Source organism: Vulpes vulpes, chromosome 16, assembly GCF_048418805.1.
Source record: "Vulpes vulpes isolate BD-2025 chromosome 16, VulVul3, whole genome shotgun sequence".
Classification (NCBI taxonomy): Eukaryota; Metazoa; Chordata; class Mammalia; order Carnivora; family Canidae; genus Vulpes; species Vulpes vulpes.
Window position 1 is genome coordinate 5,106,289 of NC_132795.1, and position 19,574 is coordinate 5,125,862.

Genomic DNA, 19,574 nt, shown 5'->3' on the forward strand with positions numbered 1-19,574 from the left:
TGCTGTTAAGGATGACACCATCTCACCATTAATTGAGATGCGTAACAGTAACTCCTCTACTCACTTTCATGTTCATCCTAGGTCTATACTAACCGACTCCTATTTCCTGGCCTCTGCCCAGCTGCAGCCCTTTCCTCCAACCCTGGGACTGGGTGACAGAGGTGGCAGTCCTTGGCGAGTACCGTGTGTCCAAAGGGGGTGGGGCCAAGGGGGAAGGCTACTGCAGCGCCTACTCTTTGGTGGAGGGAGAAGAGCTGCGGGCAGGCACCTCCGTAAGACAGAGCTCTTACGCCACGTGTGACGCAAATAAGCGTAAGAGCCGGGGGTGGAGATGTCGTCACCACCCGCCCAGGGTTGGCCGAGTTGCCGCGAGAGGGGCGTATAGACCCCGCCTCGCCGGTGGGTGGGCAGCGGCAGGCCCCGCCTCGGCCCCTGTGGCTGGCTCCGGCCGGCGTCGCTGCGGTTGTGGCAGGGGAGCGAGCGCGCCGAGCCCGGAAGGATGCGGCGCCCGCGGCGGCCTGGGGGTCCCGGGGGCTCCGGGGGGCTCCGGCTGCTCCTCTGCCTCCTGCTGCTGAGCAGCCGCCCGGGAGGCTGCAGCGCCATTAGTGCCCACGGTCAGGAGGAAACGCGGGGGGTGGGGTGGGGGGTGGAGGATGGGGCCGGGAGCGTAACTCGGTGGGGGGTGGGGAGAGGTGTCACGAAGGTAGGATCCTCGGGTGGAATAGGTGTCTGGAGTCGGGCAGGGGTAAGCGCTGGGAGACGGGGAAGGCGAGAGGGCGTCTGGGAGGAAAGGGGCGTAGGCCTGGAGGTGGGGCTGGAATACGGGGGCGGGACCGAGGAGAAGCAGGCTCGGGAAGGACTGCGGGTCTGGGAGGAGGAATGGGGGTGCTTATGGACGGAGGGGTTTGGAGACGGGCTGCAAGACCACGGGCGAAGCAAGTGGCGCTGAGGCGCCAAAGAAGTGGTGATTGGCGCTGAGGGATGCGGGTGGGAGGTAGGGGTAGGAAGAGGGAGCCCCGGCGTTCGGGCAGGAGTTGGGGCCACTGAGCATGGGGTCCCAGCTCCCAGGAGAGGATCAGACCGAGGGAGGGGCCAGGGTTTCCCTCTAAGTCCCGAGAGGCAGATTGCTGCGACCTCATCTCCAATAAGAGGACGACGGCTAGAGGCGGCGGCAAAGGAGGGTGAAGAGGGAAGGGTCCTTTCCGGGCCCCCTCCCCACAGCCAGGCCGGTGCTGACTCACATCTGAGCGGACAGAGACAGTCAGCGCTGACTCACGGGCCGGGGGAGGGGGTGGGGCGCGTGGGGGAAGGGGCGCAGCCTCCCCGTCTGACGCCCTCCTTCCCCACCTGGCTTGGAGACAGTGCGCGGTACTTCCTGTGGCGCTGTGGATTGGTAGGGTGGTAAGTGAAGTCTAGAACGGCGGAGGGGTCAGGTGTCGTGGGGACTCCCGACCCTAGTACCTTTCCCTCCCCCCTAACTGCATCCGAGCCTGCTAGCCCTCGGCGGCGCCAGACTCGGAGCTTCAGCACCGCGGACAGCGCCAGCGGCTCGGGCCACTGACCTAGGGCCGGTGTGGGGAGCGCTGCTTTCGAGACACCCCACCCCTACCCCTTTCCTACACGAAGGGAAGGTGTGCCTGGGTTTCCATCTCGTTGGAGTCCCAGCCCATCATAGTTAGAATGCTTTCGGAGATTTGGGGAGGAAAGTCCCGTTTTCCTGAGAATTTGGCCAAAAATCCCCCCCATAGTAATTCTATGACAATAGAAGTATACGATCCTTCAGTACCCCCTGCGCTTGCAAGGCTTCTTCTCCCCATCACTCAGTTAAGCCAACTGAGGCTTTTAGGGAAAAGATCCAGACTCTCAGATCCTTAAAATCCAAAGCCAGATCCTGTGCTTCCTTCTCTTAAGAATTCTAGGCCTCCCTACTCTCCTCCCAGCTTAAAGCCTTTCTGAGAATGAAAGAATGGGCCTCATCTGTTTCCCCCTTTCCAAGCCTGTCCATTCTCTTACCCTTCTATGTGTGTGGGTGTCTTAGCCTCTGCTTGCTTTTCCCTCTACAGGCTGTCTGTTTGATCGCAGACTCTGCTCTCACCTTGAAGTCTGTATTCAGGGTGAGTGAAGACCAGGCATAGCATTTACAAGACAGGGGACACAACATGAAAGATGTGTGTGTGGGAGGCCTGGAAGGGGGGAAGGGGTGCTAGGCTTGTGAAGAAGGAATGGCTTGAAGGAACAGAGTTCTCTGAAGCCAATAGAGATGGAGAGAGTAATGCCCTTTTGCAACCTGGACTTTGAAAGCTCCTTGCTGACACCACTTTTGTGCTCTTAGATGGCTTATTTGGACAGTGCCAGGTGGGAGTGGGGCAGGCCCGGCCCCTTTTGCAAGTCACCTCCCCAGTTCTTCAGCGCTTACAAAGTGTGCTCCGACAGCTCATGTCCCAAGGTGAGGTCTAGCTGCACTGAAGGAGAGACACTGGAATTTGGTTAGATAAGGGTGGGGAAGTGAGAATTTCTCTTCATGAAACATTCTTATCACACCTACTTCTAGAGCCTCACCTTCCAGACCTTGCTGGAGAAGGGGACAAGACAGGAGTCGGGGTGGAACCATAGAGATGGGCTATTCACACTTGGACTCTTTGGAGGAATCTAGAGGCTTCCACAGAAGGAGCCACTGAAAGATGCCAGTGTCCATCTCCTTAGGACCAGTCTATTCCTAAGTTCCTAAGTTCCCTGGAACTGTCTGAGTGCTCCACAATTATGAATTCTGGAGTCCTCAGCCAGAATACCCCACTCATCCAAATCACTCATTCAACAACTATTTGTTGAGTATTTACTATGTGGCAAGCTTAGTTCTAGGTGCTTGGGATGTATCAGGGAATAAAACAGACAATGATCTCTGTCTACTGGGACTTACATTTTGGGAGATAAGGGGAATACAATATACAAATTAGAAAATATATAGTATGTTATAAGGTGATAAATGCCATGGAAAAAGCAAATATCATAGCATGATAAAGGGGTCAGAAATGGTGGGGTAAGAAGCTTCAGTATCAAATTGAGTGGTCAAGGTAGATCTTATTGAGACTATGAAATTTGAACAAAGACATCAAGGAAGTGGAGATGTTTTCCAGGAGGTTATTGGGGGCAGTGTTTCAAGCTGATCAAAGAGCTAGAACAAAAGGCTTTACTAAAGCAGGAGCATGAGTTTGAAGAATACCATGGAGAACGCCTCTATGGTCTGGCTGTAGAGGAGTGATAGAGAGGGAAAGTGGAAGATGCAGATAGGTATTGGGAGATAGGGATGCAGATCATTGTAGGGACCTACAAGAGAATGTATGGATGGATGTTGTCTTTACTCTGGGTCAAAGAGGAACCCATGACAATGTTTTAAGCATAGGGATACATAATCTCACCTCTACTTTAATAAGATCAAGCTTGTTGCTGTTGAGAATAGATGGAAGGGAGTCAAGGGTAGAAGCTGGAGGTCATTAAAAGCTACCACAATAACTCATGTAAGAGATGAATGTGGCATGGATCAGGTGATTGTAGGGAGGTAGAAAGGAATAAGAGAATCCTATATGTATTTTACAGGTAGTAAGCATGTTATCATGAAATATTGGACAATGCTGTGAAAGAAAGGGAAGTGTCAAGAATGACAACACGTTTTATTGCCTGAATAATTGATTAATGGAGATGTCATTAACTATACAGAAGGATCAATTTGGAGGAGGAGGTGTTCATTTTTGAATATATTGAATTTAAGATGTTTATTCAAGTAGAGTGGAAGTTGAGAGTATGAGTTCGGTTTTGAAAAGAGATGGAGGATTCTGGAGTGGAGATATGAATTTGGAGTTCTTTAGCATATTAATGGCAAGTAAACTCATAAGGTAGGCGAGATAACCAAAGGATTTGGTGTATATGAAGAAGAAGCCTAGAGAATTATAATATTAAAAGGATCAGGACAAGGAGAGGAACCAACAAGGAAGACTGAGAAGAGGGAGACAATGAGGTAGGAGGAAAAACAAGAATGTCCAGTGTCCTAGAAGCCACGTGGAAGGTACCATAGAGGAAGGAGTGATCAACAGTGTCAAATAATGATGGTAGGTGAAGTAAGATGAGATCAGAGAATTGGCCACTGGCTTTAGTTAGCTATGCAGAAGTTACTGGTGATTTTGATGAAAATAGTTTTGATAGAATAGGTGATTTTGACTGAAATAGTTTTGGTAGAATGAGTGGGAATAAAATCCTGAATAGAGGAGGGAAGGAGAGGAAAAGAATTGGATACAGCTGGTAGATAGAGATAACACTTTCAAGGAGTCTTGCTGCAAAGAAAAGGAAAGAAATGGAGTGATCACTGAAGAGGAATGTGGGGTCATACAGCAACTTTATAAGATGAAAGGTATTCCATGTTTGAGTGCTAAAGGGAATAATTCAGTAGAGAACAGAGGAGAATGATCATGTAGGAAATAGGAGGAAGTTGTGGAGAAGATATTCTTAAGTAGATAGCAAGGGATGAAATCCAGTGCTCAAGTGTAGCAATTGGCCTTAGATAGGATGAGTTATCTGATGTTCAGAGGCAAGGAGGCAGGTATGGATGCTAATCAATCTTAGAATGTGAATTAGAAGCAGTACAGACTATTAACTTAGGAGCAAGGAAGAAGGAATGGAGGTGGAGCGTGGGAGATTATGCCTTTAGAATAGGTAACTGACTTTGCCTGAGAACAGTTTCATGAAAGGAAAGAGTCAAACAGGAGATCTGCCTCAGCATAGGATGATTGATGCTGCTGCTGCTGCTGCTGGTGGTGGTGGTGGTGAATGTTTAAAATGTGTATAGCTTTAGAGTTTTCTAAGCACTTTTATTTCTCTGATTGCACTTGATCTTCACAATAGCTCCATGAGGATGTATTATTCCCACTTTACGAAGATAAGTAAGATTCGGCATCAACAAAAAGAATAGGAATAATAATGAGGATAATAATAATAATTAATAATAAGAGCAGCTGTTTAAAGTTCACTATGTGACAGGTACTGTTCTTACCAAGTTACATTGGGTTATTTTAATTATCACAATCTTAGGAGGTATAAACCCCTATTTTACAGATGAGAGAATTGAGGCTCAGACAGGTTTGGTAATTTGCCCAAAGTTGCACAATGAATAAATGGCAGAGGATTCAAACTTAGTCTTAGTGGAGGCAGTCTGACTTCAAAATCTGTACCTGAGAGTGGGAAGGATAGCTCAGATCACCCCCAGGTCCCCGGGCCACCTCCACCACCCCTCTGCTCTGCCAAACTCAATATACTGCAGGGTAGGGAGTGCAGTTTTTGATTTCCACTCGTCCATGTTACTGGGTCCTCAGACTGTCCCGAGCCAACCTCACCCTATCCTATCCCCTGGCAGGATTGTCCTGGCACGATGACCTCACTCAATATGTGATCTCCCAGGAGATGGAACGCATCCCCAGGCTTCGCCCCCCAGAGCCCCGTCCAAGGGACAGGTAGGCATCATTTCTTAACAGCTCTAGCATAGCAAGGCTGGTGGGTCTGGGTCCCATCCTGATGGACAGAGGGAAGGGGGAGGGAAGTGGCCTTCAAGGTGAGTAGCCTCAGGCACAGGTAAAAGAGGTTCAGGAGTGGTCATGACATGTTCACATGCTCAGCATTAGCTGAACTCACCCCTGGGGATCCAGCAAAACAGAAAAAAACTGTAAAAACTTGGACATTTCATAATTTAAAAGAAGCATCAATGGAGTCAGCTGGTGACTGGTATTTTTCACTGGTATTTTTAATAGCACATTAACAATATACAATTAACAAATGGGGGGAAAATCACAAGCTTCTTAAATCTTTGCTTTTATGCTTTTCCTCCTTGCCATGTCAAACATGTTCACTGCTCTTTTATCTCAGTCGCTGTATCAACACTTACCAGCTGCAAGTGACGCTGACAGTGAATTTGGTTTCACACACAAAAAGGAGGAATTGAGGGATAAATGGAGTAACAACCAGTAGTTTGCTAAATGCCATTTACTCTGCCATCAAGGCTCAGGACCATGAGGACCATGGGACAAATGAGAATCTTGTCATACTGAAATTTTTTAATGTTCCATTTCATTAGTATGTGGAAGTGTATGTGGAGAGACCATGGTCTTTCTGTGGTTAGGGCCCCTGAAGGCACTCTTCAGACCCTGCAAGCAGAGAGGAAAGCAAACGAGGGCCATGGGGCTCAAATGATGATTCCAAGATGAAAAAGGCGGAGTGGGGTGGGAGAGCAGAGTCGGGGGGCATAGTACTGAAGTTTGAACTGAATGCTTGAACGTACACTTGGAGAGCCAGGTGTCGGAATGTGAGTACAGGGGGAATGGGGCATACTACAGCCACAGTTTGTCTGTAGAGGTGCCTGACTGCCTCCCCCTGCACCCATTCTTTCCTCCATCCCTCGTCTCACATTTCCCTGACCTCCTGGGTGTTTCAGGGACCTAGGTGTGCTTACCAGGGAGGCAATGCCCAGGCTTGGCCCTCTAGCCCTTCCCCATTCTCTTCTCTCTTCCCCTGAGGCTACCTCATTTCTTAAGAGGTTGGGCTTACCCTAAGCTTCTAAGCCTGCTGGTCCACCATCTCTGCCTCTTGTAGTTCTCTGGACACTCCTGCCCCACACAACCAACACATACACACAATGCTTTGCTTTCTTCCCTAGATCTGGCTTGGTGCCCAGAAGATCTGGTCCTGCTGGGGAGCTGCTTCTACAAGCCCTCCCTACTGGCTCCACCCCTGCTGCCCAGCACCGGCTTCCTCAACCTCCAGTGGGTGGGGGTGGAGCTGGGGTGGGCTCTCCACTGTCCCCCCTGCAGGCTGAGCTGCTGCACCCTCTCTTGGAGCATCTAATGCTACCCCCGCAGGCCCCCCACCCTGCTCTGAGTTATGAACCTGCCCTGCTGCAGCCCTACCTGTTCCATCAGGTGAGCTGTAAACACTGGCCCCAGCCCAATGTCTGTCCCTCAAGCCCTGATATCTGCTCTGACCTGGATCTCTGATTTCCCCACAGTTTGGCTCCCGCGATGGCTCCCGGGGCTCAGAGGGCTCCCCAGGGATGGTCAGTGTCGGCCCCCTGCCCAAGGCCGAATCCTCTGCCCTCTTCAGCAGAACTGCCTCCAAGGCCATGTTTGGGGCTCACTCTGACCACTCCTACGGGGACCCCCCAGGGCCTTCACCTGGTCAACTTTTCCAGGAGTCAGGGCTTCTCTACCTAGCCCAGGAGCTGCCAGTGCCTAGCAGGGCCAGGGCACCAAGGCTGCCAGACCAAGGAGGCAGCAGACGGGCAAAGGACTCCTCAGAGGGCTATGAGGAGGAAGGGCTAGAAGGTCGCAGGGAGAAACCTCCTTCTCCAGCAGAGCAGCCAGGTAACAGAGTTCTCAGCATCCTTCCGTGGGGGCTGCTTTCGGGGACTCCTCCCAAACTATCCATGCATTTGTTAATTTGTCTTTGAAGTCATTCCTACATTTAACGAATATCTACTGACGGCCTGATCTATGCCAGGCTCTAGGTAGGCAGTGGGGATACGGGGTGGTGGGGCAGTGGAGGTGATATAACTCTTCCTCAGCTGGAGAGTCGCAATGTCCATAGTGGGCCTGAAGTTTGGTCTTGGCCCTAAGAAGGCCTTTCCCCCAAAGTGTGGACAAGGGCTGGAAGATGGAGGGCATCAGTGTCCTGGTGTTTGAGAAGAAGCTCTTAAGTATACTAGTGCCCTCCCACCCCCAAATGCATCCCACAAGTTTATCTCACCACCACCACCTCCCCACCACCATCTCGCCATAAGCTCTGTGTCTGGCTCCCAGCAGACGTGACTCTGCAGAGACTGGCAGCTGTGCTGGCGGGCTATGGGGTGGAGCTGCGTCAGCTGACCCCTGAGCAGCTCTCCACCCTCTCAACCCTGCTGCAGCTGCTGCCCAAGGGCGCAGGACGAAATCTGGGTGAGTGTCCAGGGCGAGAGACCAGCAACTACCAGCTCCATGATGGCCTCTTGCCCCACCTGTCAAAACCACATGGAGCAGCCTAGAGGGGAAGGGTCAGGGTCAGGGTCAGAGAAGGGAGTTCTTTTGAGACACAAGCACAGGGTCATTGCCTGGCAAGGGCAGGAAGCAAGGGAGTGGGGTGGTGAGCTGAGTTAGAGCAGGAAAGACCTGGAAGGTGGTAGTAATGGAAGAAGAGGCCAACAGGGGGTATGGGCAGGGATCAGGAGGCACCAAGGAAGGTGGGTGGTTGATAACAGCCTCTGAGGAAGGAAGTGGCCAATGCCAAGTGAAGCCAATAATTGATGGGTAGGGAGGACTGAACAAAGAATAGTTTTGAGAGGTGTAGCCAATAACTCTGGAAGGAACTGATACAACAATTATAAGGTAGAAGCAAACAGGCATGAGGTCATGCTTAGGATGACACCAAAAACAGGGCTAGGTCACGGACAGAGGGAAAAGAGGCCACAGAAGATACATCAGGCCCAGGGCCTCTGGCCCTTTCTCCTGCCTATGTTGTGTAGACCTTCACCTTGGTCCTTTGCCCAGAATCTTGTTTATCCTGTCTCTACAGGAGGGGTTGTAAATGTTGGAGCTGACGTCAAGAAAGTGAGTTCGTGACACCTCCCTGCCCCGTGGTGCCCCTAGCAGCAAACCCCCCTTGTCAAAATCTAAACCTCAGCATTGGGACCCTGATCTGTATCCTCCAACCTTCCTCATTTGGGGTGGGGGGTGGGGAGCACCAGGGACCAGAGACTCCAAGCCGTGGCCTTAAGATCTCACCTCAAGTTGAGGGCAAATTGGGTCTAGAAGCTGGAATTTCCAATTTGCTGCTTTTTTCACTAGAGTCATTTCAGACCCTACCCTGAGGATCCCTAGGTGAAGAGGGGAGTTGCAAGCATGCAGGCTCTGACTCCCTGTAGCCTGAAGAGCTCTCTTTCTCACATGTTCGACTTCTGAAATTTTGGAGCTAAACAGAAGTCTAAAAACCATTACCTGCCTGTTCATGTCTCCTAACACCACCGGCCCTCCCTCCAGAGGTTCTCCTCACTCCAGCTCCATCTTCTGGATTATTACTGACCATGTCGCACTCATCCAGTCCTTTATTCATTCATTCATCCACCTAAATCACTTTTCTGGGTGACCTCTCTGGGCCCAGTGCTGCCCTGAGCCCAGGGGTGGGGGTGGGGGTGGAAAGAAACAAGTCCCAGGGTCCTCTTTAGGGACTTCAGAGTCCCTACAGTGTGGACCCCCATCCCTCCCATCCCCTATACTGTCCAGAGACCACACCTCTGTCCTCTCTTCTATGCAGACAATGGAGGAGCAGGTGCAGGGTGGAAACACGGCAGAGCCTCCACCCCCCACACCCTCCCTGCCTGGGTACCCCACTGCCAGCCCCACTGCCAGCAAAGCCCAGCAGGTGCCGGGCTCTGGATCCTCTGAGCCTCCCAAAGCTGCTAGCCACCTTGCCACACCTGTCCTGCTGGAGAAGAAAAGTCCACTGGGCCAGAGCCAGCCCACACTGGTGAGGCAGCCCTCAGCTCAGTCATCAGCAGAGGAGTATGGCTACATTGTCACGGACCAGAAGTAAGGGCTTCAGTCCCCCAGGGTGGGGGGTGTTGTGTGGGCTGGCCTCCCGGCAAGAAGCAGATAGCAGAAATCCAGATGTAGAGTGGACGGGGGGTGGGCTCCTCTGCACCCTTGGAGATAGCTTGTTTCAAGAAAGTGGCCAATAGGATCCCTACTTTCTTTCCTTTCCCTGCTCCCCACCTCCAGGCCCCTGAGTCTGGCCGCAGGAGTGAAGCTGCTGGAGATCCTAGCTGAGCATGTGCACGTGTCCTCGGGCAGCTTCATCAACATCAGGTGGGGCTGGTATCCAGCTGGGGAAGCAAGGATCTAGAAGGTAGCTCGAGGGGAGAGGTGGCTAGAGGGGCTCAGGGAAGGAAGGGAAGACAAAGTCTTGGGTAAGTGGCCCAGGTGGGGTCAGAGATGCTCCCAGCTGAATTGAAGGTACCCCCACCACACACACACACCCTCACCGGATGCTGGCCTCATCCAGCATTGCCCTCAAACATCCCTGTAAGGCATCTCTGATCAGCCTCAGTTTGGTCCTCTCCTGTGCAGAGGGCCCGAGCTGGCCTCCGTCACCATCTGGGGGCTGTGGTGGGTGAGGCGGTAACGCAGCTCCTGTTTGGCAGCGTGGTGGGACCGGCCCTCACCTTCCGCATCCGACACAATGAACAGAACCTGTCTTTGGCTGATGTGACACAACAAGCTGGTAAATACCGCCTGGTCCCAGCCCCAGCCCTAGTAGGACGTAGCCAGGCCTGTGGCTGATGCCTCCCCTTAAACTGTTCCCAACACCCGGGCTGTGCCTGCCACCTAGCAGAGCGGGACATGGGCTGGAGAGCACACGGAGCCGGAGAGAGTCTGACCTATGTCTTCCCTGCAGGCCTGGTGAAGGCGGAACTGGAAGCACAGACAGGGCTGCAGATCTTGCAGACGGGAGTGGGACAGGTAGGAGCTAACTGAAGAATCAGCGGAACCCCGGAGGGCGGACATTGCCCACAAGAGGGGGGGGGGGCAAACTTGGCAGGGAAAGCGGAGCTGAAGCCTCATGGACCTGGTTGCCCGCCCCGCCCTCACCCCGACCCCGACCCCCACCCCCACCCCCACCCCCACCTCCACCCCGGGCTTTGCCAAAGCAGCCTCCCCCCCCTTGCAGTTCTCTTTCTGGCCACCAGACGGCCCCAGTGGCTCCTCCCCCTCCTCCTTCCCCCTGCCCTTGCCTTCCCAGCTTTGCCCTAGAGATACCATAGCAGGGAGTGTGGCATGGGGGGACAGGGTTGAGGAACAGCCCCTCGGCTCCCCAGCCACTGCCCCCCGCGGTGATGCTGGCCTTGTTCCCACAGAGGGAGGAGGCAGCTGCGGTTCTTCCCCGGCCAGCCCACAGCACCTCTCCCATGCGCTCAGTGCTACTCACCCTGGTGGCCCTGGCAGGGGTGGCCGGGCTGCTGGTGGCTCTGGCAGTGGCTTTGTGTGTGCGGCAGCATGCACGGCAGCGAGACAAGGAGCGCCTGGCAGCGCTAGGCCCTGAGGGGGCCCATGGTGACACTACCTTTGAGTACCAGGTGTGCAGCCCCAAAAGCTTGCTGATGAGATGTAATGGAAGGGGTGTGGGAGTCTGGGTGTCACATGGGGTGAGGGTGGGGTGTTGGACGGGGAGTGAGCACCCGTCCCTGGGAATACCCAGGCCGGGGCTACAGAAACCCAAGCAGGGGTATATGGGGGTGGGTATTTTGAATGGATGGGAATTGGGAGCAGGTGCTTCCTAAAGTTCTTCCCAGTGCAACAACTCTGGGATTCCACTCCAGTGTCTGAGGCTGTCATAGGCACCACCCAGATGGGACAGCCCTGAGAAGAATGAGGGCCAGGCCCGAAGAGCCAACCCGGAGGAGACGGGTTTCATATGGAATCAATCAGGATGAGCCTAGAATGGAACCCAGGATGCTGCAGGAAAGGCTTCAGGGGGCCTGGGACCCTGCCTGATTTTTCTTCTGCAGGACCTGTGCCGCCAGCACATGGCCGCAAAGTCCCTGTTCAGCCGGGCAGAGGGTCCCCCGGAGCCTTCTCGGGTGAGCAGCGTGTCCTCTCAGTTTAGTGATGCGGCGCAGGCCAGCCCCAGCTCCCACAGCAGCACGCCGTCCTGGTGCGAGGAGCCCGCCCAGGCCAACATGGACATCTCCACGGGACACATGATTCTGGTCAGGACCCGGCCTGGGCCCGGAGCGGGTGAAGGGACAGGATGGTCGAAGAGGCAAGGCGGGTGGCGTGGGCCAGAGCCAGGCCGTGGTATCCCTGTAGGCCTACATGGAGGACCACCTGCGGAACCGGGACCGCTTGGCCAAGGAGTGGCAGGCCCTCTGCGCCTACCAGGCAGAGCCGAACACCTGTGCCACCGCCCAGGGGGAGGGCAACATCAAAAAGAACCGCCACCCGGACTTCCTGCCCTGTGAGTGAGTCCTGCTTGGCCCACCGGGCCCAGCCATCTCTGCTGGGAGCTCTGGAGGCCTTGGGGGAAGGGCTGGCTCCTGGCTCAGGCCAAGTGGCACAGGTTCCAGGGCCCCAGTAACCGGAGGGGCCTCTGAGGTAGGGTGTGGGGTCTGTGCAGATGATCACGCTCGCATCAAGCTGAAGGTGGAGAGCAGCCCTTCTCGGAGTGATTACATCAATGCCAGCCCCATTGTAAGTGGCCCTGGCTCCGGCCCCCTCCCCTGCCCCATTTTTATCCTGCCTGCATAAACTCCCATTTCCTAAAAAAAAAAAAAAACAACTCCCATTTCCTTATGGTCACCATCTGCCCACCCTCTGCCCCAAGCCCTGGAATTATGGGGCCTGGTATCCTGGCAGTGAAATGGAGGTTTCTCAAGCCTCCATGCCCTGGCCTGCTCCCTCCAACCACGCCTCTCCATAGTAGCGTTTCCCATTCGGGCTCATGGTGTGTCTTCCCTGCCCCAGATTGAGCACGACCCTCGGATGCCAGCCTACATAGCCACACAGGGCCCGCTGTCCCATACCATCGCAGACTTCTGGCAGGTGAGTTCCTGGAAGGAAGGCTTCTCCAGGGACCGGTGGTCTCTGAGAGCAGCTGGACAGATTAGAATGGAGTCTCTGTCCTTAGATGGTGTGGGAGAGTGGCTGCACTGTCATCGTCATGCTGACCCCACTGGTGGAGGACGGTGTCAAGCAGTGTGACCGCTACTGGCCAGATGAGGGGTCCTCCCTCTACCACGTATATGAGGTCAGCAAGACCCCACGGCCAGGGGACAGTGGAAATGGGGAAAGTGGACAGTGAACTGTCCATTCATGCTCGTATGGATGTACATGCATATACACATACATATGTGCACACGTGTATTATATATTTACGTGTGTGTGTGTCCAGTCCAGGGCCAGAGAGCATTTTTAGCGACCTGTGATGAAAGGTACAGAAATAAAACTATAAAACCACCAAAACTGAGGTAAGAAGCTAAGAGCTGAGAGTATAGGAGACAGAGAGATAAGTAAAAACAAAGACCAACATTGGGACCTACTTTAATCGAGCCTCACTTAGCTCTGAGTTCCCTGAAGACCAAAGCAAAGAAAGAAAGAACCAGGCATGCCTGGGTGGTTCAGGGGTTGAGCATCTGCCTTTGGCTCAGGTCGTGATCCTGGGGTCCTGGGATCGAGTCTCACAACAGGCTCCCTGCAGGGAGCCTGCTTCTCCCTTTGCCTGTGTCTCTGCCTCTCTCTCTGTGTCTCTCATGAATAAACAAATAAATATCTTTAAAAAAGCGAAAGAAAAGAAAGAACCACCAGTCACATGAAGAATAGAAACAAACATTTTCATTAGGAGAGACAATAGGCAGGGGGAACTGGGCAGAGGCAAAGCCCAGGGAAGAGGAACCGATTCCTGACACATGGAAGGTTTTACCCCTCCGTGAAACAAGAGCCACTGTAGAGCACAGCAGAAGCTTCTTGTCGCCCGGTGAGCACTGGATAGGGTTTTTTTCATTATGAGGTGGGCACTCAGCAGTCTTTTTTAAAGATTTTATTTAATTATTCATGAGAGACAGAGACACAGAGAGAGAGGGAGAGGGAGAGGCAGAGACACAGGCAGGGGGAGAAGCAGGCTCCCTGCGGGGAGTCTGATGCAGGGCCCCACCCCAGGACCCCGGGATCACGCCCTGAGCCCAAGGCAGATAGATGCTCAGCCTGAGCCCAAGGCAGATGCTCAACCAATGAGCCACCCAGGTGCCCTAAAGCTTTTTTTTTTTAATTGGTGTTGCTCATGGTTAAAGAAAACAAAACCAGAATTTCATCAAGGTTTATGGTGTGTGTCGCACAGACACTTTGCTAGACTCTGTGAGGAAGAGGAAGGAGGGACCCTGGTCCCCAGAAGCCCACAGTAGTTGTGGGGGGGGGGAGGCACCAGTTGCCCTGAGCCGCAGATAAGTGACACAGACGAGGGGGCTGGGGGACAGCGGGGGGCGGCCGGGTAGGCTCCCTGGAGGAGTGGAATGTGCACGGCCCGGAGGCTGGGAGGGCTGGAGAGGCCGTGCGGCGCTCGGGGCGCCCAGGTGAGCTCAGCCCCGGGCCGCTGCTCGGCAGGTGAACCTGGTGTCGGAGCACATCTGGTGCGAGGACTTCCTGGTGCGCAGCTTCTACCTGAAGAACGTGCAGACCCAGGAGACGCGCACGCTCACGCAGTTCCACTTCCTCAGCTGGCCGGCAGAGGGCACCCCCGCGTCCACGCGGCCGCTGCTGGACTTCCGCAGGTGAGGGCGGCGGGGAGGGCGCGCGCGGGCTGGGGTCCTCCCCCCCCCCCCCGGCCCCCCAGCTCCTCCCCGGGCCCTGGTCCTGTGAGGCGGGCCCTCCGGCCTGACCCCGAGCCTCCGCCTCTGACCCCGCCCCCGCCCCCCCCCCCCCGGGCGCCCCCCCCTGCCCCCCAGCCCGGACTGATGCTCAGGCTGGCCGCGCGCCCCGCCCCGCCCCGGCCCGCTCCCCGCTCCCCGCTCCCCGCTCCGGTCCTGCCCTCGCTCTGCTCTTCTGCCGGCCGTGCCCCCCCCCCCCCCCCGTTTCTCGCCCTGCCAACCCCCGCGTCTGGCTCCGCCGTGCCCCCCCCCCGCCCCCCAGGAAGGGCTCACCTTAGTGCAAGCTCCCTCCACCGACCCCGCCTTCTGTCCCTCCACCTGGTCCCGGCTCCCGTGTCTCCCGGGCGTCGCCTCCTGCGCTGCTCTTTGCGATCTCCAGCACATTCTGTGTGTCTGCTGTGCCCCGGCCCCTCCCTCCCTCCTGCCCACCTCGCCGTTTCTTTGCCTCTGTTCCCTCTCCCCACCCCCCCACCCCCGTCTGTCTTTCCTTGCTTTCCCTCTGTGCCCGCCCCTGCCTCTCCCCTCATCTCCATCTCTCAGTGTCTGAGTCTGTCCCCCTTTCAGCCCCCCTGCACCCCTCCCATGTTCCACACACCGTCTCCCCTCCTTGTGCACCTCCTGGCCCCCTCTGCCTCTGTCCGCCTCTCCCTCCCTCCCTCCCTCTGTCCGTCTCCCCACTCTGTCCACCGCCTCCCCTCCTCTCTCTCTCTCCCTCTCACGGCTGCCAGTGTCATTTTTGTGATCTGCAGCTAGTGTTCTCTCTCCAGTTGCATAGTCACAAAAGTGATCATTGGCAGGCGTGGCCGCTGCATGGACAGGACAACCCAATCAGGACATGTGGGCCCAGGGGCCCCCTGAAGGCTGCTGGGAGGGCTGGAGGCGGGGGAGGAATCGAGGAGACAAAAACACTATCAAAGGTAGTGGAAGGATCTCGGGATTCCTGGGGACTCGGTGGAGCCGGTGGGGGCTGGTGGGGGTCGGGACAGGAAGCTAACTAGGGGACTTGCCCTGTTCTGACAGCAGAACCCCCACCAGGCCAGTCCTCCAGCATCCCCAGCCTCCCCGTCGCCCACACTGCAGCCTCCTCCTGCTTCTCTGCCTCTTGCCAGGCTGGCCTGGGGTCTCCAGATGCTGGGCAGAGAGCAGAGGAGCAGAGCTGGGGTGGGGAGCTCGGGATAGTTCCTTTCTCTCTCTCTCTCTCTCAAGTTTATTTATTTAAGTAATCTCTACCGTCAATGTGGGGCTCAAACTCAAGACCCTGGGATCACATGCTCTTCCGACTGAGCCAGCCAGGCAAGTCGGAAGCTGGGGATAGTTTCTGAGGCTTCTCAAAAGCAATGCCAGGGGTAATAGAGCTATTTCCTGTTTTCCACATTTAAAAAATGCTTATAGAATTAGTGCATGGGCCGTTTTTAAGACCACAAGGGGGGCTAAAAGGTTACACTTCTTTGCTTTAGGTCATAATTATGTAAACTCAGTTGCCATTGGACACCCAGAACAAATTAGTTGCTGCTTAATAAATATGGTTTGCTGAAGGTCTACCAGAAGGAAGGCAAAATAATCTCTAAGCGCTAAGAGTGACCCTGAACAGGTTCCTTGATCTCCCTCTGTTTCCTTACCTGTGAAACAAGGATGATGCCCCATACTTGAGGGGGTCGTTACGAGAGTCAATGGGAAAAATTCTGTAAAATCTAGTGTAAGTGCCTGGCACACAGCAAAGCTTCAGTGAATTCTAGATGCAATTCATCGTCTTTATTATTAAACGATTGGGAGCTACTGCAGAGACTTCTGTTCGGCCCCAGCTCTCTAACACATGAGCCAACTTGCTTGACAACCATGTGGACTCCTGTAAAACCATTCAGAGTCACCTGGCCCTTGAAAATCTGGGGGAATCGAACTGGAAGACCATTAAATTCCAAGCTTCCCCTGAAATAATCGAATAATCCCGAAGGTGGTCCTCCCTCGTCCGGGCCCACTGCAGGTGACTCTCAGAGCAGGAAAGTCATAAGGGACAAGGGCAGGTTAGACTGGGCCCACTGAGGAAGGGAAAAATCCCCTGCTCCCTGCTGACAGGGCAGAAGTCAGGGTAGCAGTAAAGAGTTGGAGGTCCAAGTAGACCCCAAGTCAAAATATGACCCAACCACAGAGCCCCTGTGCTGAGACGAGGGAGACAGCCGCATAACATTCTGGGCTGAGAGGTTGTCCTCCCCTGGCCAGAACTTTGTGCCAAGGGCTACCCGTAGTCCTCTGTAGCGAGGAATACAAGGGACCTGGGTGGGGAGGAGAACAGCCTGGGCAGCTCTAAGGAAGAGCAAAGGGACAGAGCAGGAATGTGACAAGATTGACACCCTGGAAGTCACCAGAAAGCCTATTCTCCTTGGACTTCCAGCAGAGGTGGCTATTAATATTGTCTATTATCATTGATAGCACTGGCATTTATTGAGCACCTACTGTATGTCAAACCGAAGAAGGTCACTATTATTATCACCCTCATTTTACAGGCAAGAAAACTGAGGCCTTAAGAGGCCAAGTCAGGTATTAAAGGTGCAGAGCTTGGGCCCCAGCTCTTTAAGTGACAAGGCAAGCCCAGCGCCACCCACGCCATCTCTGGTTCTTTGCCCCCCTGCCCTGCCTCATTGCTCCTGCCCTCTTCCCTCCTCTGCCCTGGGCACTCGGGGAGCAAAGGAAGAAGGAGAGGCCCACAGGTGTGTGCTGGTGCCCCCCACCCTCACACCCGCTTCTTGTTGCAGGAAAGTGAACAAGTGCTACCGGGGCCGCTCCTGCCCCATCATTGTGCACTGCAGGTGCGTGCGGAGGGGCTGTGGGCAGGGGTGCGGATGAAAGGGGACAGGACAGCCCGGGGCCCGGGGCCCTGAGGTGGGGCATTCCCGGTCCCCACCCCCTCTCTGGTCGTCCCCCCGGGGTACATCTCCCGTGCATGCTGCCCGCCTGTGCCCTTGATGCTGGCCGACTGCAGCCCATGGGCCAAGTTCAACATCCCATCTGGTTTCTTTAATGACCCGGGAGCTAAGAATGCTGTTCACATTTTTAAATGGCTGAAGGAAAAAAAAAAAAGAAGAATGTGCGACACTAACATGCAGCCCACAAAGTGGAGAATATTTACCCCCTGGCCATTTACACCAAACGTTTGCTGAACAAAAGCTTGGCCAGAGGCTGGAAAGGGCCCTTCCCATCCCCTCCAGGGCTTCCACCTTAGGACCCAGCCAGGGCTTTCCTTTTCGGTTGGCCCACTACCCAAGTGACACCCCCAAGGGTCACAGGCTCCCCACTCAAGGCCCAATATCTGGGGCCCAGGGGATAGGACTGCGGCCCCCTCAGCCCACTCACGCTCTCCCCGCCTAGCCTCCCCGTCTCCTCTGCCCTTCCCCCTTTCTGCTGGGTGAGCCTGTCCTCATCTCCCGTTTCAGTGACGGTGCAGGGAGGACTGGCACTTACATCCTCATTGACATGGTACTGAACCGCATGGCAAAAGGTGAGGACCTTCCCCGCAGCGCCCGCAGCCCAGCCCGATTAGACCCCTCGCACCCAGGCCCGCATCACATCCCCAGGCTTTGCCCAGTCCTCCCAGCCTCCCACCCCAGGGCGCTCCAGGCTTCCTGGGTCCTCTCCTCTCCCGGCCACCCCCTGAGCAGCCCTGTGCCCTCTCCAACCTCCAGGCGTAAAGGAGATTGACATCGCTGCCACCCTGGAGCATGTCCGTGACCAACGGCCCGGCCTTGTCCGCTCTAAGGTGACTGTTCCTGCCCCACCCCTAGCCGCCAGCCCTCCCCGGGGAAGCCAGCAACAGCCTGCCTCCCCCAACTGCCCCCCTTCCCCAAGAGGACACTCCCCTCACCCAAGTGACCTCCCCAGCTCCCCCTCCCAAAAGCTGCCCTGGGGCAGGAGCAGAGGTCAGCCCTCTTGTGACCGTCCTCCCCCTGCCCTTCCCAGGACCAGTTTGAATTTGCTTTGACCGCTGTGGCGGAGGAGGTGAACGCCATCCTCAAGGCCCTACCCCAGTGAGAGCCCTGGGGCCCCCCAGTGGGCAGACCAGCCTCTGCCCCCTCTTTGCCTGTGTGAGCACCCGTCCATGTGCCCACTCCTCGGTCCCCAACCCCACCACCTTGGTCCCTCTTGGGCACGGCCAGTCGTCCGCAAGAAGTGTAAGGAAAGGGGAGTGGGAAGGGACAGACCTACCCAGCCTCTCCCCCATTGGAGCCCCCGCAAGTGCCACCGGGAGCTGGCAGCCAGCCAGGAGCAGAGGACCGTCGTGGGCATTCTCCCCGGAGCCTTCTCCTGCCTGAGTTCCCTGGCCCCTGCCCCCTGTTCTTCTGAGCCTTCCTGCTTGCCCAGCCCCTGCTGCCTGCTGCCCGGCCTCTGTGGCCCCCACTCCGCCCCCACCCTCCCTGCCTCCCTCGGGCCTCCTCCCCTGCCCTCCCGCCCCGTGCCACTCCACTCTCACCCTCTGGCACAAGAGAACATTTCTAGAAAGATCTACTTTTGTATCAATGTGAATAAAGTTAGTGTGTCGTGTGTGCAGCTACAACCCGGACTCCTCCACTTTTGCATCGCCTCTGCTTCCAGACCCATCTCCAGTGTCAGCGAGGGGCCGGCCCTGCTGCCCTCCCCGGGAGATGCAGGCGGTGACGGTGAGCCAGGCTGCAGAGGCCGGCCCTCCTGGGCTGGAGTGGTAGCCGGTGGTGAGGCAGTTGGCGCTCCCTGCTGGCTTCCCCTGAGGCCGGCGCTCTCAAGGGGCTCATGCTGTCAAGGGGCTCACGCACGCCCGTCACTAGCCCCAAAGAACTCTCTCCCTAGGTAACACGGATTGTATACGGTGGAGTTTGGATTCGAACCAGGCACACTTCATCTCTCTACTGCCTCCCCTCTTAGTTCTTGACCAGCTGCTTCGTGCCCTTCAGCCTCAGGCTAATGGACCTCATGCAGGTGAGGTGCCTGGCACCCCTCAAGCAAAACTAGCTGGACTCCAACAGCAGCTTGTAGACCAGGCCTGTGAGACATCACAACAGGCATCCATCCACCTGGGAGCAGGGGGCGCTTTCCCCCTCCCCCAATTCCCCCCAGAGGGGCCCTCGCCTGCATGTCAGGAGGCTTCCTTGGACAAAAATGGTGGATGTAGAAACAAGGCAAAAAGAGT

General features: G+C 55.5%; 1 protein-coding gene across 6 annotated transcripts; it reads left to right on the forward strand.

Moving 5' to 3' along the window:
* The first annotated feature begins 333 nt into the window (after positions 1 to 333).
* PTPRN (protein tyrosine phosphatase receptor type N) lies at positions 334 to 18,965 on the forward strand. 6 transcript variants are annotated; one of them, XM_026002098.2, is made up of 23 exons: positions 334 to 614; positions 2,064 to 2,114; positions 2,333 to 2,446; positions 5,402 to 5,498; positions 6,695 to 6,956; positions 7,043 to 7,397; positions 7,833 to 7,967; positions 8,581 to 8,615; positions 9,319 to 9,593; positions 9,783 to 9,869; positions 10,205 to 10,284; positions 10,459 to 10,523; positions 10,919 to 11,137; positions 11,570 to 11,770; positions 11,871 to 12,018; positions 12,178 to 12,251; positions 12,525 to 12,602; positions 12,688 to 12,807; positions 14,157 to 14,323; positions 17,170 to 17,223; positions 17,848 to 17,912; positions 18,097 to 18,170; positions 18,371 to 18,965. In XM_026002098.2, the coding sequence occupies exons 1-23, from the start codon at positions 500 to 502 to the stop codon at positions 18,440 to 18,442; spliced, it is 2,943 nt and encodes a 980-aa protein (XP_025857883.1). In that variant the 5' UTR covers positions 334 to 499; the 3' UTR covers positions 18,443 to 18,965. The 6 variants fall into 6 exon arrangements, with proteins under 6 accessions (XP_025857883.1, XP_025857885.1, XP_072597934.1 ...); XM_026002100.2 differs by having other exon boundaries at positions 7,836 to 7,967; XM_072741833.1 differs by lacking the exon at positions 334 to 614 and adding an exon at positions 825 to 1,401 and having other exon boundaries at positions 7,836 to 7,967.
* The last annotated feature ends 609 nt before the right edge of the window (positions 18,966 to 19,574 follow it).